Raw genomic sequence first — 20,328 nt, 5'->3', positions numbered from 1 at the left:
ATTTGCAAATGCTTTTCAAACCATATTCAATTGAATGCACTACAAAGACAAGACATTTGTCTTTGTAATAATTAACCCATGCCTTGGGCACTAATGCACCCCCATACCATCACAGATGCTGGCTTTTGAACTTTGCGTCAATAACAGTCTGGATGGTTCGCTTCCCCTTTGGTCCGGATGACACAATGTCGAATATTTCCAAAAACAATTTGAAATTTGGACTCGTCACACCACAGAACACTTTTCCACTTTGCATCAGTCCATCTTAAATGATCTCGGGCCCAGAGAAGCCGGCGGCGTTTCTGGATGTTGTTGATAAATGGCTTTCGCTTTGCATAGTAGAGCTTTAACTTGCACTTACAGATGTAGCGACCAACTGTGTTTAGTGACAGTGGTTTTCTGAAGTGTTCCTGAGCCCATGTGGTGATATCCTTTAGAGATTGATGTCGGATTTTGATACAGTGCTATCTGAGGGATCGAAGTTCACGATCATTCTGTGTTGGTTTCCGGCCATGCCGCTTACGTGGAGTGATTTCTCCAGAGTCTCTGAACGTTTTGATATTATGGACTGTAGATGTAGAAATCCCTAAATTTCTTGCAATTGCACTTTGAGAAACATTGTTCTTAAACTGTTTGACTATTTGCTCACGCAGTTGTGGACAAAGGGGTGTACCTCGCCCCATCCTTTCTCGTGAAAGACTGAGCATTTTTTGGGAAGCTGTTTTTATACCCAATCATGGTACCCACCTGTTCCCAATTAGCCTGCACGCCTGTGGGATGTTCCAAATAAGTGTTTGATGAGCATTCTTCAACTTTATCAGTATTTATTGCCACCTTTCCCAACTTCTTTGTCACGTGTTGCTGGCATCAAGTTCTAAAGTGAATGATTATTTGTGAGAATTTTTTTTTTTATCAGTTTGAACATCAAATATGTTGTCTTTGTAGCATATTCAACTGAATATGGGTTGAAAATTATTGTATTCTGTTTATATTTACATTTAACACAATTTCCCAACTCATATGGAAACAGGGTTTGTACATCCAAACATGACATGACATTCAACAATGTCCCCAAAAAGAAAGATTAAAAACAACTGAAATATTCTTGATTGCTAAAACAAAGTAGACGGGGGAAATATCGCTCAAAGGAGGACATGAAAGGTCGAGGGTAAGTGGAGTGTGTGGACGTTGGAGAGGTTCAAACTGGATGAGAAATGTGGGATATGCAGTCGATTACATATTTCCAGTTCATTGTCAATGGAGAGAAAATTGAATGGAAATTCCAAGAAAACTGGGAATTTTGGTAAAGGGAAAACCTGTGTTGCGTTCAATATATCGCAAGAGTGGTCTGTGTGGATGTTTGAAAGGTAGGAGTCAGGTTTAAAACTGGCGTGAAATTTTGAGAATTTAGGGCATTGTAGAGCTATGAACATGTTCACTCACTTGAATGGGAATTTGAGAGTGTTTACTTGTGTGTGACATCATGATAGATACAAGCAGTCCTGCTGAGTGCTTACTTGTTTGTGATATCATACGCAATACAAGCAGAGTGTTTACTTGCCTGTGATATCATGTGCGATACGAGCAGTCCAGAGTTTTTACATGTGTGTGATATAAGCAGAGTGTTTACCTGTGCAAAGCTGGACGGACAGTAAACATCTGAATTTTCTCCAATAAACAGACAATCTATTTTACTAAAGTAATTCACAAAAGGTCACATGCTAGGCCATAGGCTACTAGAAGCTACAGCTACACAACAGCTAAGCACACAATAACACACAAGCTACACCTTGGTAATAATCATTGAACATTAAAAGGTGACATTTGTCAACATAAACAGGTTAGATATTACTTACACACACAAAAACAGTGTTAGAAAGTATCTGGTACCAAACGTGCCTGCATCATTTGATCTACTGCGTAATGATCTTAACTTCATGAATCATTGTGATCACTAGAAGTCGGCAAAAAAAGAATTACCACCCCACTTCAACCTTAAGACAGCATATGTCCATTTCAGACGGTTAATGACAAATAGGTTAGTGTTGTTTTTTTTTATAACTACCATTGTTTTCTGCTGGACTTATTTCATTTGATTAAACCTTTTCTAACATTCCACACTCTTGCAACAGTCTTGCAAGTGTGAAATAAGTGGACCATCGTAAAGTGGAACTATATACAACAAAAAGAAAGTAGTACTTTTTGACAATTAAAAGACGTCAGCAATACTTTTGCACACATTGATAATACTGTGTTGATACTATGTGTATATATATATATATATATATATATATATATATATATACACACACACACACACACACACACACACACACACACACACATATACATATATATATATATATATATATATATAATGTACATATATCTATACATATATATACACACACATATACATACATACATATATATATATTTATCAGATGTCCGATAATATCGGACTGCCGATATTATCAGCCGATAAATGCTTTAAAATGTTTTATCGGAAATTATCCGTATTGGTTTCAAAATTACCGGTGTCGGTTTCAACAAGTAAAATATACGACTTATTAAAACACTGCTTTGTACACGGGAAAAGCGAGAAATACAGAGCACCAATAAACCTTAAAAAGGCACTGCCTTTGCGTGACGGCCCAGTCACATAATATCTACGGCTTTTGACGCACACAAGTGAATGCAAGGCATAATTGGTCAACGGCTATACAGGTCACACTGAGGGTGGCCGTATAAACAACTTTAAAACTGTTACAAATATGCCCCACACTGTGAACCCACACCAAACAAGAATGACAAACACATTTTGGGAGAACATCCGCACCGTAACACAACATAAAAAAACAGAACAAATACCCAGAACCCCTTGCAGCAGTAACTCTTTCGGGATGCTACAATATACGTATATATATATATATGTATATATATATATATATATATATAATCTGTGTGTGTGCATCTCAGGTTTATTCTTTATTTCTGTAGTAAGTTTCTTTCCTATATTTTTATTTTCATTTAATTCCTGTTTGCGTATGCCACTCTTCTGGCTTGAGCGCCGTCACCCTGTCCCTGATCTGTTCTACATTGCCAATCAGGTTCCTTTAGAAACCAGCCTTCCCTGTACTCGATCATTGACTTGTTTGCTGTTTTTGCTCACTGTGCACTTCCAAGCTGCACTATAGCTACTTTCTGCTTGACATCAAGATAATGTTTACCTGCAGAGGCTGACGATATCTATAAACTTGCACTGCTTCTTTACGTGCACGCAGGTGTCTGAGCGCTGCGACTATGTTTTTGTGACGGGGAAGGAGTTGAGAGGGAAGAGCGGCGTGAAGATCAACTTCATGTACGCGTTTCTGAGCGCGCAGCTGGAGATGAGCGTGTGGACGCCCCAACTGCCGCTGACCATCGATGTCGCCGACCCCGAACTCCATCAAATTAAGGGCTGGAGAGTCCCGATTACAACCAGCAACCGCAAGTAAGAATGCGTTGCAAGTTTTCTTACTAAGTAGTCAAACAAAGTGTCTTTCTTAGATTTATTTGAAAGCTCTGGCTTTTCAAAATGCACAGGTCACATTCATAGCAAAGAAAAAAAGAGAAATGTGTTATTTTTTTATACACTGAATACAAGGTGGGAGGGAGGTAGTAGGCTCAGTTCAGAGGGGGCTGAGAGCGTTTGACGCAACTCGGTGGAGACAATGGCGCACTGATAACTGGAATGAAAAAGCCGATACTTTCAAATGAGAAGACGAGGAGGGAGAAGAGATAGTTTCACAGTGAATCATGTGGACAAGGTGCTTCTCTGGTCAGAATATGCTTTTCACAAAAATACTGCCATATGAGATGGGAAATTGTGTTGGATGTAAATATAAACGGAATACAATGATTTTAAAATCATTTTCAACCCATATTCAGTTGAATATGCCACAAAGACAACATATTTGATGTTCAAACTGATAAACATTTTTTTTTCTCACAAATAATCATTCACTTTAGAATTTGATGCCAGCAACACGTGACAAAGAAGTTGGGAAAGGTGGCAATAAATACTGATAAAGTTGAAGAATGCTTATCAAACACTTATTTGGAACATCCCACAGGCGTGCAGGGTAATTGGGAACAGGTGGGTGCCATGATTGGGTATAAAAACAACTTCCCAAAAAATGCTCAGTCTTTCACAAGAAAGGATGGGGCGAGGTACACCCCTTTGTCCACAACTGCGTGAGCAAATAGTCAAACAGTTTAAAGAACAACGTTTCTCAAAGTGCAATTGCAAGAAATTTAGGGATTTCTACATCTAAGGTCCATAATATCGTCAAAAGGGTCAGAGTATCTGGAGAAATCACTCCACATAAGCAGCATGGCCGGAAAACAACATTGAATGACTGTGACCTTCGATCCCTTAGACGGCACTGTATCAAAAACCGACATCAATCTCTAAAAGGATGTCACCACATGGGCTCAGGAACAGTTCAGAAAACCGCTGTCACTAAAAACAGTTGGTCGCTACATCTGTAAGTGCAAGTTAAAGCTCTACTTTGTTGAGCAAAAGCCATTTATCAACAACATCCAGAAATGCCGCCGGCTTCTCTGGGCCCGAGATCATCTAAGATGAACTGATGCAAAGTGGAAAAGAGTTCTGTGGTCTGACGAGTCTACATTTCAAATTGTTTTTTGAAATATTGTACATCGTGTCATCCGGACCAAAGGGGAAGCGAACCATCCACACTGTTATTGACGCAAAGTTGAAAAGCCAGCATCTGTGATGGTATGGGGGTGCATTAGTGCCCAAGGCATGGGTAACTAACACATCTGCGAAGGCACCATTAATGCTGAAAGGTACATACAGGTTTTGGAACAACATATGCTGCCATCTAAGCACAGTCTTTTTCATGGACATCCCTGCTTATTTCAGCAAGACAATGCCAAGCCACATTCAGCACGTGTTACAACAGCGTGGCTTCGTAAAAAAAATTGAAAATGTGTGGCGCATTATGAAGCGTAAAATATGACAGCGGAGACCCCGGACTGTTGAACGACTCAAGCTCTACATAAAACAAGAATGGGAAAGAATTCCACTTTCAAAGCTTCAACAATTAGTTTCCTCAGTTCCTAAACGTTTATTGAGTGTTGTTAAAAGAAAAGGTGATGTAAAACAGTGGTGAACATGCCCTTTCCCAACTACTTTGGCACATGTTGCAGCCATGAAATTCTAAGTTACTTATTATTTGCAAAGAATAAAATAAAGTTTATGAGTTTGAACATCAAATATCTTGTCTTTGTAGTGCATTCGATTGAATATGGGTTGAAAAGGATTTGCAAATCATTGTATTTCATTTATATTTACATCTAACACAATTTCCTAACTCATATGGAAACGGGGTTTGTAGTTAAGCCATAAGATATGTGTGAAAGAATCATTGAATAGTTTAGAATGTGTTATGTACAGTATGCATGAACCAGGTCAAACCAACTGTTTTTTTTTTTTTCCAATTATTGCTGATGTACTTTTAACGTGTGCATGAGTGCTCAACATGGAAGTACAGTTGCCCTGGAGATAAAGGTTAGTGGGCTGTTTGCAGTGTAGTGAAGCCATTATTTTGCACTCAATATGAACCATGATGACGACAATTGGTTCCGTTCACGTCCGAAAAACACTCAATACTCAGCAGGAGACACAACCGGGTCAGGAAATTGAACGATTTCCCCGGAATAAATTGGGGCCCAAAGCAGAAATGTGTTCTCCAAGGCGCTGCCTGACAGTGGGGATGATGGCGACATCATGGGTACTGTACGTTACATCCTTTACGCGCCTCTAACACATGGCGAGGGCTGTGTGTAGAGGCAGGACCGTGTTGGTATGTCGCTGAAAGTGCCATTCCATCACACAGGGAGCAGAGCAGTGTAACATCAAGCACAGTAGTACCTCAACTCACCAGTTGATTTGGTTCTATGACCCAGCTACTTAACTCACAACACTCATCTCTCCAAATAGTGTAACCCTTCCCTGCCATGACTTTCAAAAATAAAAACACAATAATGAACATATGTTTAATGACATCACTTGAAGTCGGAAAGTGGACTTTTAAGGTTTCTATGAGCGTCTTTGCTTGTGCAGTGTTCTCCCGAGTCCGATAGATATGCCTCGAGCCCGGTGTACAGGGTTGAGCAAGTTCTTTATTGTCCTACACACAGGTAGGGATTGCTTTCCAGCAATATATTTTGGACTTTCCAGTCCGGCGTGTATCTACTCTTCCTTGTTCTGTCTCTGGGCGTGTCTTTTTCTGGCTCAAACTCGAACAACGTGTCTTGGTCAGGCTGCTGCTAATAAGGGTGAAAGTTCCAGCTGGGCAATCCACTCACCTACCGCTGGCTTCGAGGCCGATCCTAAAACACCCAGCTCCGCCGCAGGCCCACAGACCACGCCCCCCTCCACAGTGTCTATTGTAGCTGTTTTGCTGTTGTGTTAACAATCGAAACTGTGGTCGCGTAACGGTCAGAACTGTTGTCGTGTAACACTCAGAACTGTTGTCGTCGTGACAATCAAAACTGTTTTCGTGCAACTATCAGAACTTATGTCACGTAACAATCGGAACTGTTTTCGCGTAACAATCGTAGCTGTTGCTGTGCAACAATCGGAACTGTTGTCGGGTAACAATCGTAGCTGTTGCTGTGCAACAATCGGAACTGTTGTCGAGTAACAATATGAACTGTTGTCGCGGAACAATCGAAACTGTTGTCGCGTAAGAGTCAGAACTGTTGTCGTGTAACACTCAGAACTGTTGTTGTTGTGACAATCAAAACTGTTTTCGTGCAACTATCAGAACTTATGTCACGTAACAATCGGAACTGTTTTTGCGTAACAATCGTAGCTGCTGTTGTGCCACAATCGGAACTGTTGTCGGGTAACAATCGTAGCTGTTGTTGTGCAACAATCGGAACTGTTGTCGTGTAACAATCGGAACTATTTTCGCGTAACAATCGTAGCTGTTGTGCAAAAATTGGAACTGTTGTCGGGTAACAATATGAACTGTTGTCGGGTAACAATATGAACTGTTGTCGGGTAACAATATGAACTGTTGTCGCGTAACCATCAGAACTGCTGGGGCGGTTTAGCTCGGTTGAACTGTTGTCGCGTAACCATCAGAACTGCTGGGGCGGTTTAGCTCGGTTGGTAGAGTGGCCGTGCCAGCAACTTGAGGGTTGCAGGTTCGATACCCGCTTCTGCCATCCTAGTCACTGCCGTTTTGTCCTTTGGCAAGACACTTTACCCTCCTGCTCCCAGTGCCACCCACACTGGTTTGAATGTAACTTAGATATTGGGTTTCACTATGTAAAGCGCTTTGAGTCACTAGAGAAAAAGCGCTATATAAATATAATTCACAACTGTTGTCGATTAACAATCGCAACTGCTATTGTTTTTTCACACAGGCTTCTTTAAGTCTAAGTTGACAGCAAGCGATATTTAAGATTGTGTAACAAAAGTAAAGTTACATCGTCCAGTTAGTAGTCAGAACAAACTGAAACATGTCAAACACACCATCAGCAGCTTCTCCATATGCGCGCGGATGTTATTTCGGCGTCCTTAGCCGCATGGCTCCTGCCTCGTGATGCCAGTTGACTCAACGGTCGGCCATATTTTGTCTGTGTCAGGCCAAGTTGGAATAGCGAAGAAGAGGAGGAGATGAGGAAGGGCCGAGGCTGCATGCTGCAGTACCAACACTCCCCACTCAGGGTACTCACACACTTTGTCGCCGATTCCCAGCCTCTTGAGTACTTCCTGGGTCCTGATTGGCAGGTAAACATTGACCACACCCACCTTCTTCTTGTGAATAAAGCTTCCTTTGATTGACAGGTGGCTGTGAGTAAGGCTTTCTTTGATTGACAGGTGGATGTGACCAATCTTGTGCGGCCTTTTTTAAAAGTGCTGGACCCACAATTGGTGAGACTCCAGGACAGAGTGTTGCTGCAAGGGAAGGCTGTGGGCACGACGGCCGTGCAGGTGACGCTAAAATCCCTGTGTCAACGTGATATTATTCAGATGAATGATTTCAAGGGAATAAGCGGTAGAAAATGGATGGCTGGATTTACATATAAATGATGATATTAATAAAAAAGATTGAGATTAAGAAGCTGTTCTCGTGCGCAGGTGCTGTCCCCGCTGACGGGTGCGGTGTTGGCCGAGAGGAGCGTGACGGTGCTGGCCGACAAGGTGAGCGTCACGGACTTGAAGGTGGACTTGGTGTCGGGACTCTCGCTGTCCTTGCAGCAAAGCCCGGCGGGCAGCAATGCCATCGTTGCCGTGGCAACCACCCGGGAGACCCTCACGCGGGTCAGACAGGTGAGCACAACGTACTGCAGGTACAAGCGTCTTTTGGTGTCATTCTCACCAGTTTCAGGTCCTAAATGACTGTCAAGGGGTCCCAACTTGTTGGATTATATCCTCAGCCATCTGAGTTTTAGGTGAGATGCAGGATTTATGGTCGAGAATACATTTACAGAAGAAGCTGCAGACCAGTGGATGATAGAAACATAGACAAGTGATCACGTCAACGCTATAAATAGTTTGTCTGTGTTAGCACTTATAATAACAATAACACTAATACTTGTTAATATTTATAATAACAATATCGCTAATACTTAATATTTATAATAACAAAATCACTAATACTTGTTAATATTTACAATAACAATATCACTAATACTTGTTAATTATAATAATATCGCTAATACTTGTTAATATTTATTAAAAAATATGACTAATATTTGTTCATATTTATAATAACAATATCACTAATACTTGTTGATATTTGTAATAACAAAATCACTAATTGTAAAAATTTATAATAATATCACTAATACTTGTTAATATTTGTAATAATATCACTAATACTTGTTAATATTTATAATAACAATATCGCTAATACGTGTTAATATTTATAACAAAAATATCACTAATACTTGTTAATATTTATAATAACAATATGACTAATACTTGTTATTTATAATAACAATATCACTAATACTTGTTAATATTTATAATAACAATATCGCTAATACTTGTTAATATTTATAACGATATCGCTAATACTTGTTAATATTTATAATAACAATATCGCTAATACTTGTTAATATTTATAACGATATCGCTAATACTTGTTAATATTTATAATAACAATATCGCCAATACTTGTTAATATTTATAACATAATCACTAATGCTTGTTCATATTTATAATAACAATATGACTGATACTTGTTATAGATTAATAATAATATCACTAATACTTGCTAAAATTTATAATATGACTGATGCTTGTTAATTTTATAATAACAATATCACTAACACTTGTTCATATTTATCAATACAATATCGCTCATACTTGTTAAATTTTATAACAATATCACTAATACTTGTTAATATTTATAATTAAAAAATCACTAATACTTGTTAATATTTATAATAACATCGCTAATACTTGTTAATATTTATAATAAAAATATTGCTAATACTTGTTAATATTTATAATAACAATATCGCTAATGCTTGTTAATATTTATAATAACAATATCACTAATGCTTGTTAATATTTATAATAACAATATTGCCAATACTTGTTAATATTTATAACATAATCACTAATGCTTGTTCATATTTATAATAACAATATGACTGATACGTGTTATAAATTAATAATAATATCACTAATACTTGCTAAAATTTATAATATGACTGATGCTTGTTAATATTTATAATAACAATATCACTAACACTTGTTCATATTTATCAATACTTGTTAAATTTTATAACAATATCACTAATACTTGTTAATATTTATAATTAAAAAATCACTAATACTTGTTAATATTTATAATAACATCGCTAATACTTGTTAATATTTATAATAAAAATATTGCTAATACTTGTTAATATTTATAATAACAATATCGCTAATGCTTGTTAATATTTATAATAACAATATCACTTATATCGCTAAAACTTGTTAATATTTATAATAACAGTATGACTGATACTTGTTCATATATCTAATTACAATATCACTAATACTTGTTAATAATAATAAAAATATCACTAATACTTGTTTAATATTTATAATAACAATATCACTAGTAATTGTTAATATTTATAATAACAATATCCCTAATACTTGTTAATATATATATATATATATATATATATATATATATATATATATATATATATATATATATATATATTTGACTTTAAACATGTAAAATAGCATACTTTTTCTTTATACTTCAATTCTTGTAAAATAATTTTTTTCACACAATTTTGCGTTTTTTTTTTAAATATATATATTTTCCACAATACAATTGATTTAAAACAAAAATGGCATACTTGTTTTCTGAAAATACACCAAGTTATTGTACAATTACAACTATTTTCCCATGAATTGATTAATGTGGTTGAAAAACGTATTTGGGTGTTACCATTTAGTGGTCAATTGTACGGAATATGTACTGTACTTTGCAATCTACTAATAATAGTTTCAATCAATCAATCAATCAATCCCCACAATATTATTAACTTTTTCCCATAAAACAAGACGGTTTTTCATTGTTATTTGATTTCATTAGAAAAATATCAGAATTTTGTTAAATAAACTAAATTCTCTAAATACTCCTAAAAAATAATGTGTGACAACCTTTTCCACACAATATTGCAAATTACTTTATTTTTAAAATATGACTTGTTCTATTCACAATATATTTTATTTTAATCATGTGAAATGCCACACCTTTTTTTTTTTTTACTTTTTTCTTAAAATATTGTTTTCTTAAAATATTTCTGACCAATTCTTATAATAAAAAAAAATCTCAGTGTTTTGTTTTTCTGAAGACAAAAAAATATATGTTTGGCTATAGTCACATAAAATTTCATTTTTTCTTTAAAATAATATTTATTAATTTTTTCATTAGGATATCCCTACTCATTTCTTGTGAAACATTTATTTTACAATATTGCATTATTTAAAAAAAAGTTGTTGCAATATATTGCGAAATCAATCAAAAATGGCAAAACATTTTCTTGTAAAATTTTATCTATGATGTAAAATACCATCTATGCCAAAATACCAACTAATGACAATTATTTTCCCACAATAATATTAATTAAATAAAACTAAATTCTCCGAACATTATTTTTAGATTCCTATTTGACAACTTTTTCTCACAATGTTGTAATTTATATTGTAAAAAATATATCACTTTTTTCACAATATATTTGATTTTAAATACTTAAACTTTTTTATTGGAATATTGTTAAGGTTTTTTTAATCAATGTATATAAAAGTGTGTTTGTTTAATCATGGAAAACGCATACTTTAAAAAAAATGTACATTTATTTTCTTAAAATATAATTTTTGAATACTTAAATTCTTGTAAAATAACATTTTTTCACACAATTTTGCGTTTTTCTAAAAATATGTTTTTCACAATATATTTGACTTCAATCAAAAATTACATACGTTTTTCATGTAAAAAAAAAATAATTCTCAAAACAAATATTTTTCCTACAAAAAACTTTCACCCAAAAATTCTTTGTTTCATGTATTTGAATTTATTATTACAAAAATTACAGAATTTTGTCAAATAAAAACAAATTATCTGAATATTCCCAAAAAAATACTGTATGACAACTTTTTCCTCACAATATTGCAAATGATTTCATTTTAAAAATATAAATGGTAAATGGGTTGTACTTGTATAGCGCTTTTCTACCTTCAAGGTTCTCAAAGCGCTTTGACACTACTTCCACATTCACCCATTCACACACACATCCACACACTGATGGAGGGAGCTGCCATGCAAGGCGCTAACCAGCACCCATCAGGAGCAAGGGTGAAGTGTCTTGCTCAGGACACAATAGACGTAACGAGGTTGGTACTAGGTGGGATTTGAACCAGGGACCCTCTTCCACTGCGCCACGACTTGTTTCACAATATATTTTATTGTAATCATGTAATTTTTTTTTTTTTTACTTTTTTCTTAAAATATTGTTTTCTTGAGATATTGCCTACTAATTCTTTTAAACCATTTCTCACAATGTTTTGTTTTTTCTGAAGAAAATATAAAATATATATGATTATAATCATGTAAAATGGCATATTTGTTCTTTTTTAAAATGTACTTGCTTTTTTACTATTAAGATATGTCTACACTTGTTAAATTAAAAGGGGAACATTACCACAATTTCAAAAGGGTTAAAAACAATAAAAATCAGTTCCCAGTGGTATGTTGTATTTTTTGAAGTTTTTTTCAAAATTTTACTGGTCTCCGAATATCCCTAAAAAAAGCTTTAAAAGTGCTTGATTTTCGCTATTTGCGATGCCAATGTAAATCAACAATGGCGAATAGCACAGCAAGATATAGCGACATTAGCTCGGATTCAGACTCGGATTTCAGCGCCTTAAGCGATTCAACAGATTACGCATGTATTGAAATGGATGGTTGGAGTATGAAAGTATTGAAGAAGAAACTGAAGCTATTGAGCGAATAGCTATTGACGCTATTCATAGCCATTGCATGGCCGAATAGCTGCGTTAGCATCGCCGGTAAAATGTGCGGACCAAACGATCAGGACTTTGGCATCTTGTGACACTGGAGCAACTTAAATCCTTCAATGGGTAAGTGTTTTTTTCGCATTACATGTGAGTGGAAGGAAACGTAATATAGTTGCAAATGCATCTGCAGGTCATCCATACATCTCTGTGCCATGTCTGCTTTGGCACCGCCGGTAAATAGCATGTTAGCGTCGATTAGCGTAGCATGTTAGCATCGATTAGCTGGCAGTCAACATCAACAAAACTCATCTTTGTGATTTCTGTGACTTTGTCGTTACAAATTCATCTGCAGGTTATCGATACATCTCTGTGCCATGTCTGCTTTAGCACCGCCGGTAAATAGCATGTTAGCGTCGATTAGCTTGGCATGTTAGCATCGATTAGCTGGCAGTCATGCCGCGACCAAATATGTCTGATTAGCACATAAATCAACATCAACAAAACTCACCTTTGTGATTTCGTTGACTTTATCATTGCAAATGCATCTGCAGTTTATCCATACATCTCTGTGCCATGTCTGTCATTGCCGGTAAAATGTGGATCCACTTTGGTACATTCAATGGGGGTCTGGCGGCAGACACTTTCGCATCTTCGGGCCAGTGGTGCAACTTGAATCCCTCCCGGTTAGTGTTTTTACACCCTCCGACAACACACCGATGAGGCAAGATGTCTCCAAGGTTCCAAATAATAGTCGAAAAAACGGAACATAACAGAGCTGACACCCAATGTTTACAATGTGTTGAAAATGAAAATGGTGGCTGTATTACCTCGGCGACGTCCCATTCTGACGTCATCCCCTCCAGAGCGACAAACAGAAAGCCGTTTAATTCACCAAAATTCACCTATTTAGAGTTCGGGAATCGGTTAAAAAAACATATATGGTCTTTTTTCTGCACAATCAAGGTATATATTGACGCTTACATAGGTCTGCTGATAATGTTCCCCTTTAAGAAAATTCTCACAATACTGAATTATTCAAAACATTTTTTTCCACAATATATTTGACTTAAATCATGTAAAATTGGCATAATTTTTTCGTTTTTTTTTTTTTTTTTACATTTTTTCTTCGGATATTGGTACACAATAATTATAAAATAACAATTTTTCCTCACAATTTAGCGATTTTCTAAAATATTATATTTTTTCCACAACATTTTGGTGGACACTTGCCTACATTTGTCTTGGGATGGCACCTCTTTGACTCACGATGTGTTGTGTCGTTCCCAGGAAGCCGTGGTCAGCTGCCGGGTCCAATTCAGCGACGGCGCCGTCACCCCGTTGAGCCTCTTCGACCGCGGCGTCTACTCCTTAACCGTCTCTACGCCGGACGAGGGCGTGGCCAGCGTGCGCCGCACCCCGCTGTCCACGTTTGTGGTGGCACGGGGCGAGGGTCGGGGCAAGGCGGCGCTGGTCAAGGTGGAGCTGAGGATCTGCGAGGAATGCCAGAAGTCCAAGAGGAAGAGCAAGCTGGCGGTTGGCGCGGGGCTACTGAGGATCGACTTCCAGGGCGGCGACGGCGGTCCGATCAGTCTGGATCAGGAGAAAAGCGGTACGGGTGTGGCGGAAATGGCTATCGAGGCGACGACGACGGTGACGTCAAGCCGTGAGCTGACGGACGCGGGGCAGGAGTTGTCGAGGACGGAGCCTGAGAGGAGGATTGCGTGGGATGTGACCCCAAGTGGGTCTCAGCCGACGGTCACGGAGACCAACCGACCGACACGCCTTCTTGTCGGCCAAGAAGACGGACAGGACGGCAGCTTTGGAAACATGTTGGACAAGCCAAAGCCGGCCCAGGAACCGGAAGCCAAACTCCCCAAAGTGGTGGAGAGCGACCTGGTCCGCACCTTCCGATCTATGTCCGACTTGGAGATAGGAATTTACTGCTTGGCGGGCGTGTTGTGTGTCACCATCTTCGGCTTTCTGCTTAACTGTGCGTCCTACAGGTTGTGTCCGCGCAGCCGTAAAATACCCGTCCTGGCGGGGCCGCCGCCCCCCGCGGAGGCCAAGGACCATAAGCACGACTGGGTGTGGCTGGCCAACAACCCCCAGCAGCCGCCTGCACCCGGCGCACCTGCTCAGGTGTCCACACTCACACGCACCCCGCCCGCCGTCCAGCAGCCCGTGCCGGAAAGAACCGCCACCCTGGGCCGCGGCAGGAGCGGCTCCCAGCAGCAGCAGCACAGGAAGGCGGCCGACCCCGTGGCCCAGCGCTCGGCCACCTTGCTGGCCAGGCCGCCGCGCAGCGAGCCGCTCCGCTCGCCCACCAGCAAGAGGAACCAGGTGCAGTTCACCACCTTCACCACTCTGGACATCAAGCACTTAGCGGCGCTCAAGACTAACGACTTCCAGCCGTCGCCCCCTGCTGGGCTACATGTGCCGCTACCCGACATGCCGTGGCCCGTCGTTAGACCCCTCCAAGACCCTCAGTGACCCTGGACAAGGTTGGTGCTCGTGTCAGGAATGTCAATAAAAATTGTACATGAATTACATTAATATCAATAATAATTGTACATAAATGATAATAATATAAATAATTGTACATGAATGATATTAATATCAATAACGGTTGTACATGAATGATGAGTATCCATAACAATTGTACATACATGATATTAATGTCAATAAAGAGTGTACATAAATGATATTGTTATCAATAATAATTGTACATTACATTAATGATGCTAATATCAATAATATCTGTACATTAATTATATTAATATCAATAATTATTGCACATGAGTGATATTAATGTGTACATGAATGATATTGATAATAATTGTACATGAATGATATTAATATCAATAATAATTGTACATGAATGATATGAGTCAATTGTACATGAATGATATTAATATCAATGATAATTGTACATGAATGATATTAATATCAATAATTATTGTACATGAGTGATATTAATGTGTACATGAATGATATTGATAATAATTGTACATGAATGATATTAATATCAATAATAATTGTACATGAATGATGAGTCAATTGTACATGAATGATATTAATATCAATAATTATTGTACATGAGTGATAATGTGTACATGAATGATATTGATATTAATAATTGTACATGAGTGATAATATCAATATAGGTTGTACATGAGTTATATGAGTATCAATTGTACATGAATGATATCAATATCAATAATAATTGTACATGAATAATATTAATATCAATGATAATTGTACATGAATGATATTAATATCAATATTTGTACATTAATGATATTAACATCAACAATAATTGTACAAGAACTATATTAATATCAATAATAATTGTATATGAGTGATATTAATATCAATAATATTTGTACATGGGTGATATCAATATTTGTACATAAATGTTATTGATATCAATAAAGATTTTACATTAATTATATTAATAATAATAATTGTATATTGTACATTAATGATATTAATATCAATAATAATCGTACATTATTGATATTCATTTTGATACTAATTGTACATGAATGATATATATATCAATAAAGGTTGTACATAAATGATATGAGTATCAATAACAATTGTATATAAATTACTATTAAAGATTGTACATAGCTGATACTAATGTCAATAATTATTGTACATTATATAAATACCAATCATAATTGCACTATAATATTAATATCAATAAAGACTGTACATAAATGATATTAATATCAATAGTGATAATTGTACATAATTATTATATATAAATATCAGTATCTTTCTGGGTGGGCCTGGGAACACTAAACCAGTTCTTAGGTTGTTCCAGAAGGTTCCTGATAGACTTATGGACTTTGAGCGCTTATGAAACATTGGTTTGTTGATTTTTGCCAACTAAATGTCAAATCTTCTTAATGCGATAACGATTTTTTTTTTTTTTTTACTTCTGCTAGTTCAACACTTTGTCTGAAAGAACAAGATTGTGAAAGAGAGAGAGTGAGACGGCTGAAATAACAAGCAGAGAGAGAGTCCTGACATAACAAGCAAAGAGAGAGAAAGACTCAAGTTTGAGCAACACTTGTTATAATCTACTTGTGTTTTTTCTGCTACTCGAGTGCAGGAAACACTCGATTTGTATAAGCAGCACTTGTTATAATCTACTTGTGTTTGTCTGCTACTTGAGTGCAGGAAAACTCCATTTGAATTAGCAACAGCTGTTATAATCAACTCATGTTTTTCTGATACTCAAGTGCAGGAATTACTCAATTTGTATTAGCAACACTTGTTGTAATCTACTTGTGTTCCTTTTGCTACTGGAGTGCAGGAAATACTCAATTTGTATGAGCAACACTTGCAATAATCTACATGTTTGTCTGCTTCTAGAGTGCAGGAAGTACTCATTTTGTATGAGCAACACTTACTATAATCTACTCATGTTTTTCTGCTACTAGAGTGCAGGAAAAACCCAATTTGTATTAGCAACATTTGTTATAATCTACTTGTGTTTTTATGCTATTAGAGTGCAGGAAGTACTCAATTTGTATGAGCAACACGAGTTGCTATAATCTAATTGTGTCTGTCTGCTGCTAGAGTGCAGGAAGTACTCAATTTGTAGGAGCAACACTTGTTGCTATAATCTACTTTTGTTTGTCTGCTGCTAGAATGCAGAAAATACTCAACTTGTATTAGCAACACTTGTTTTAATCTACTTGTGTTTTTTCTGCTACTCGAGTGCAGGAAAACCCCGGTTTGTATTAGCAACACTTGTTATAATCTATTCGTGTTTTTCTGATACTCAAGTGCAGGAAGTACTCCATTTGTATTAGTAACACTTGTTATAATTTACTTGTGTTTTTCTACTACTAGACTGAAGGAAGTACCCAATTTGTAATGGCAACACTTGTTGCTATAATTTACTCATGTTTGCCTTCTACTGGAGTGCAGGAAGTACTCAATTTGTATTAGCAACACTTGTTGCTATAATCTAATAATTGGGTTTGTCTGCTGCTCGAGTGCAGGAAATAATTTTTATTAGCAACACTTGCTATAATGTACTCACGTTTTTCTGCTACAAAAGTGCAGGAAATATTTAGTTAGTATTAGCGACTCATTGCTATAATGTACTCATGGTGTTTGTCTGCTGCTTGAGTGCAGGAAATACTCAATTTGTATTAGCAACCCCTGTTGCCATAATCTACTCATTGCGATTGTGGCTAGAGTGCAGGAAATGCTCAAAAAGATTTGTATTAGCAAGGTTTGTTGCTATAATCTACTCAAGAGTTTCTGTCTGCTCCTAGAGTGCAGGAAATAACCAAAGCACGTATTATGTGGTGGTTTTTTTGTGAGCAGCGCATCCCAAACTAGGACATGCTCACTGAGTTTGTCTTCAGCTAGAGTGCACGATGTGAGTGCACACTGACACTTTGGTGGTTTTGTCGGAAATCTTCGTTAGCAGGGTAACTCACTGTGTGTTGCTAATATCTACTTACCGATTGTGCTTGCTACCAGAGTGCAGGAAATAACCACATAGAGACTCTCCGTTAGGAGAGTGGTGTTTATTTAGTTATTGTATTCTACTACTCGAGTGCAGGAAATAACCGGAGTGTTCTTTGTGCTATCCATGAACTGAGTCTCCGACTAGAGTGCAGGAAATAACAAAAGCAGGACCTTATTAGAAATGCATCGCACTCATCTCTATGCTATCGGAGTGCGGGAAATAACCCAAACACATGCTGTAGGGGGTTTTGTTAGGGAGTGTATGCCAAAAGTAATATGGATGTGTCTGCTAGAGTGCAGGAAATAACCATACCGAATCTGTTGTTTTTTTTTACATTTCATTTTGAAAAGCCCTGCTCTGTGAAATGAAAGCAAAGCACAGTAAACAGATTTTCTATCTTCGGGCCTTTTTTTTTTTTTTTAAATATAGTATCACATATTTCTGTATTTCATTTCCTGTTCTTTCTTGCAGAAATTGCCAATATATTTATATTTTTTTTTTTATAAGATGCATTTTTTTCAGTGACTGTTTTCAAAGCCTCCTGATAGCGGAGTCATTGCCAGGAAAGCTGCAGCGAATGATCGGGATTAACTCTGCTAGGAATTTGATTCTCTTTAATCACCGCAGTGGATGCGATTCAAGGGATGTCATCATTCATAGAAATTGATTTTGGATGAAATGGAAATTAAAATATGAAGTTATGGTGCTGCATTGTTTGTGTTTTATGAACCTTTGATCATGATTTGTTCTCCTTCTTTATTTACATCTATGCTATATCTATGATCCACACACCTCGAAAGCAAGGCAAAAAGTAAAATAATATTAACAATAAATAACACATATTGGTAAATTGACACATAGAGTTTGGGGCCAATTGGCGGATAAATGGACACTGTATATGTGGCATATATTAGGAATTATACTATTATGAGATAGGCTCCAGTGCGACCCCGAAAGGGATATCCAGTAGGAAATGGATGGATGGATGATTATTTTAGAAACCGCAACAGATTTACAAATTAGCCTGGCGTAGTACCCAGACTGTCCTGTGAGAGGCAGTGTGAGCCGGGACATAAAAAGGAAGAAAGCCACAAAGAAACACAAGAAGGTATAAAAAAAAAAAACATCCCTAAAAATGGTCAGTTAAGGTCCGATTATCCTCCATTTATTCTATTTGTAATTCTGAAACGCAAATCAAAAAATAAAACTAGGGGCGTTTTTTCCATTTTTATATATATATATATATATATATATATATATATATATATATATATATATATATATATGGCAGATTTTAAAACCAACAAAGGTCTTTAAAATATTGCCATAAAATTTGATTTAATTCTGTTTTCCTTATATGGATTTTAATGTTTCCAGATAAACACAAATCTCAAGAAAAAAATATAATCCAAAATGCAAAATGTGTGGTTATCTGTGTGATGACAGATTGAACCGGAAGCAGAATTTTTGCTTTTCCGTTTCATTTAGCATTGTTTGCATATATAATTTTTATTTTAGCATAACGGTTAAATCTTTGTTCAGCAGGAGTCGTATTGTCATTTCAAAAAAGTGTCATTAGATAGTTCAACTTTTGTTTCAGAAATGAAAATAGAAAACAATGGTCCGATTTTTTTTTTTTGCATTTAAGAATTTGAAATAGAATGAACGGATGGTACACGGACCATTTTGGACATGTTTACTTTTCGTAAATAAAAATTATAAAACGAAAAATGGTGTTGTTTATTTGAATTTTATTTTGAAACACAAAAAATAAGGGAAAACAAAAGCTTATTTCTTCGCGTAAAACACTAAGTAGAGCTGACAAAACTTTTCAATTAATATTTCATTCAGCAAAAAACAAAAACAAAAATCAGCAGTAGGCAAATACAAAAAAAAAATGATGACACCGGAACCGGAAGTTGCTGGATAAGACAAGCCCGCCGCCACGTAGGTAAACACATTTGTGTGTTGAACATTGCCCCGTCAGAAAGACACATCGTAGATCTATTATTTTTTGTTTTTATGTAAAACCGCAGGGTACAGCGCCACACTATTTTTTTTCTTACTGGACAGTTTGCGTTCAGGTCTCAAGATGGCAACTTCCGTTTCCGGTGTCGGGATTTGGTTTTGGTCCGATTTTTCGTTTCTGCTGACCGTTGATTTCATTTTTTTTTTATTTTTTTGTATAACCAGTTTTGGCATTTAGTTATTGATTTTTGACACAAAAGTTGTTTTTTTAACTTTTCTTATATTTTTAATTATTATTCAAGAA

General features: G+C 36.6%; 1 protein-coding gene across 1 annotated transcript in view; it reads left to right on the top strand.

Annotated features, from left to right (window-relative positions):
• Positions 1–18,798, top strand: part of LOC133557485 (transmembrane protein 132D-like) — a 47,138-nt gene extending 28,340 nt beyond the window's left edge. The window contains exons 6-11 of the mRNA XM_061907960.1: positions 3,285–3,493; positions 7,669–7,813; positions 7,904–8,017; positions 8,165–8,356; positions 13,847–15,060; positions 16,513–18,798. Of these exons, the coding sequence (XP_061763944.1) occupies positions 3,285–3,493; positions 7,669–7,813; positions 7,904–8,017; positions 8,165–8,356; positions 13,847–15,049 (1,863 nt within the window). The 3' untranslated portion in view covers positions 15,050–15,060; positions 16,513–18,798. The remainder of the gene's footprint in view (positions 1–3,284; positions 3,494–7,668; positions 7,814–7,903; positions 8,018–8,164; positions 8,357–13,846; positions 15,061–16,512) is intronic.
• Positions 18,799–20,328: the final 1,530 nt, after the last annotated feature.

The sequence above is a fragment of the Nerophis ophidion genome, linkage group LG08 (assembly GCF_033978795.1).
Source record: "Nerophis ophidion isolate RoL-2023_Sa linkage group LG08, RoL_Noph_v1.0, whole genome shotgun sequence".
Lineage (NCBI taxonomy): Eukaryota > Metazoa > Chordata > Actinopteri > Syngnathiformes > Syngnathidae > Nerophis > Nerophis ophidion.
Note: the sequence above shows the minus strand (reverse complement) of the source record. Positions and strands in the feature narration are given on the sequence as shown.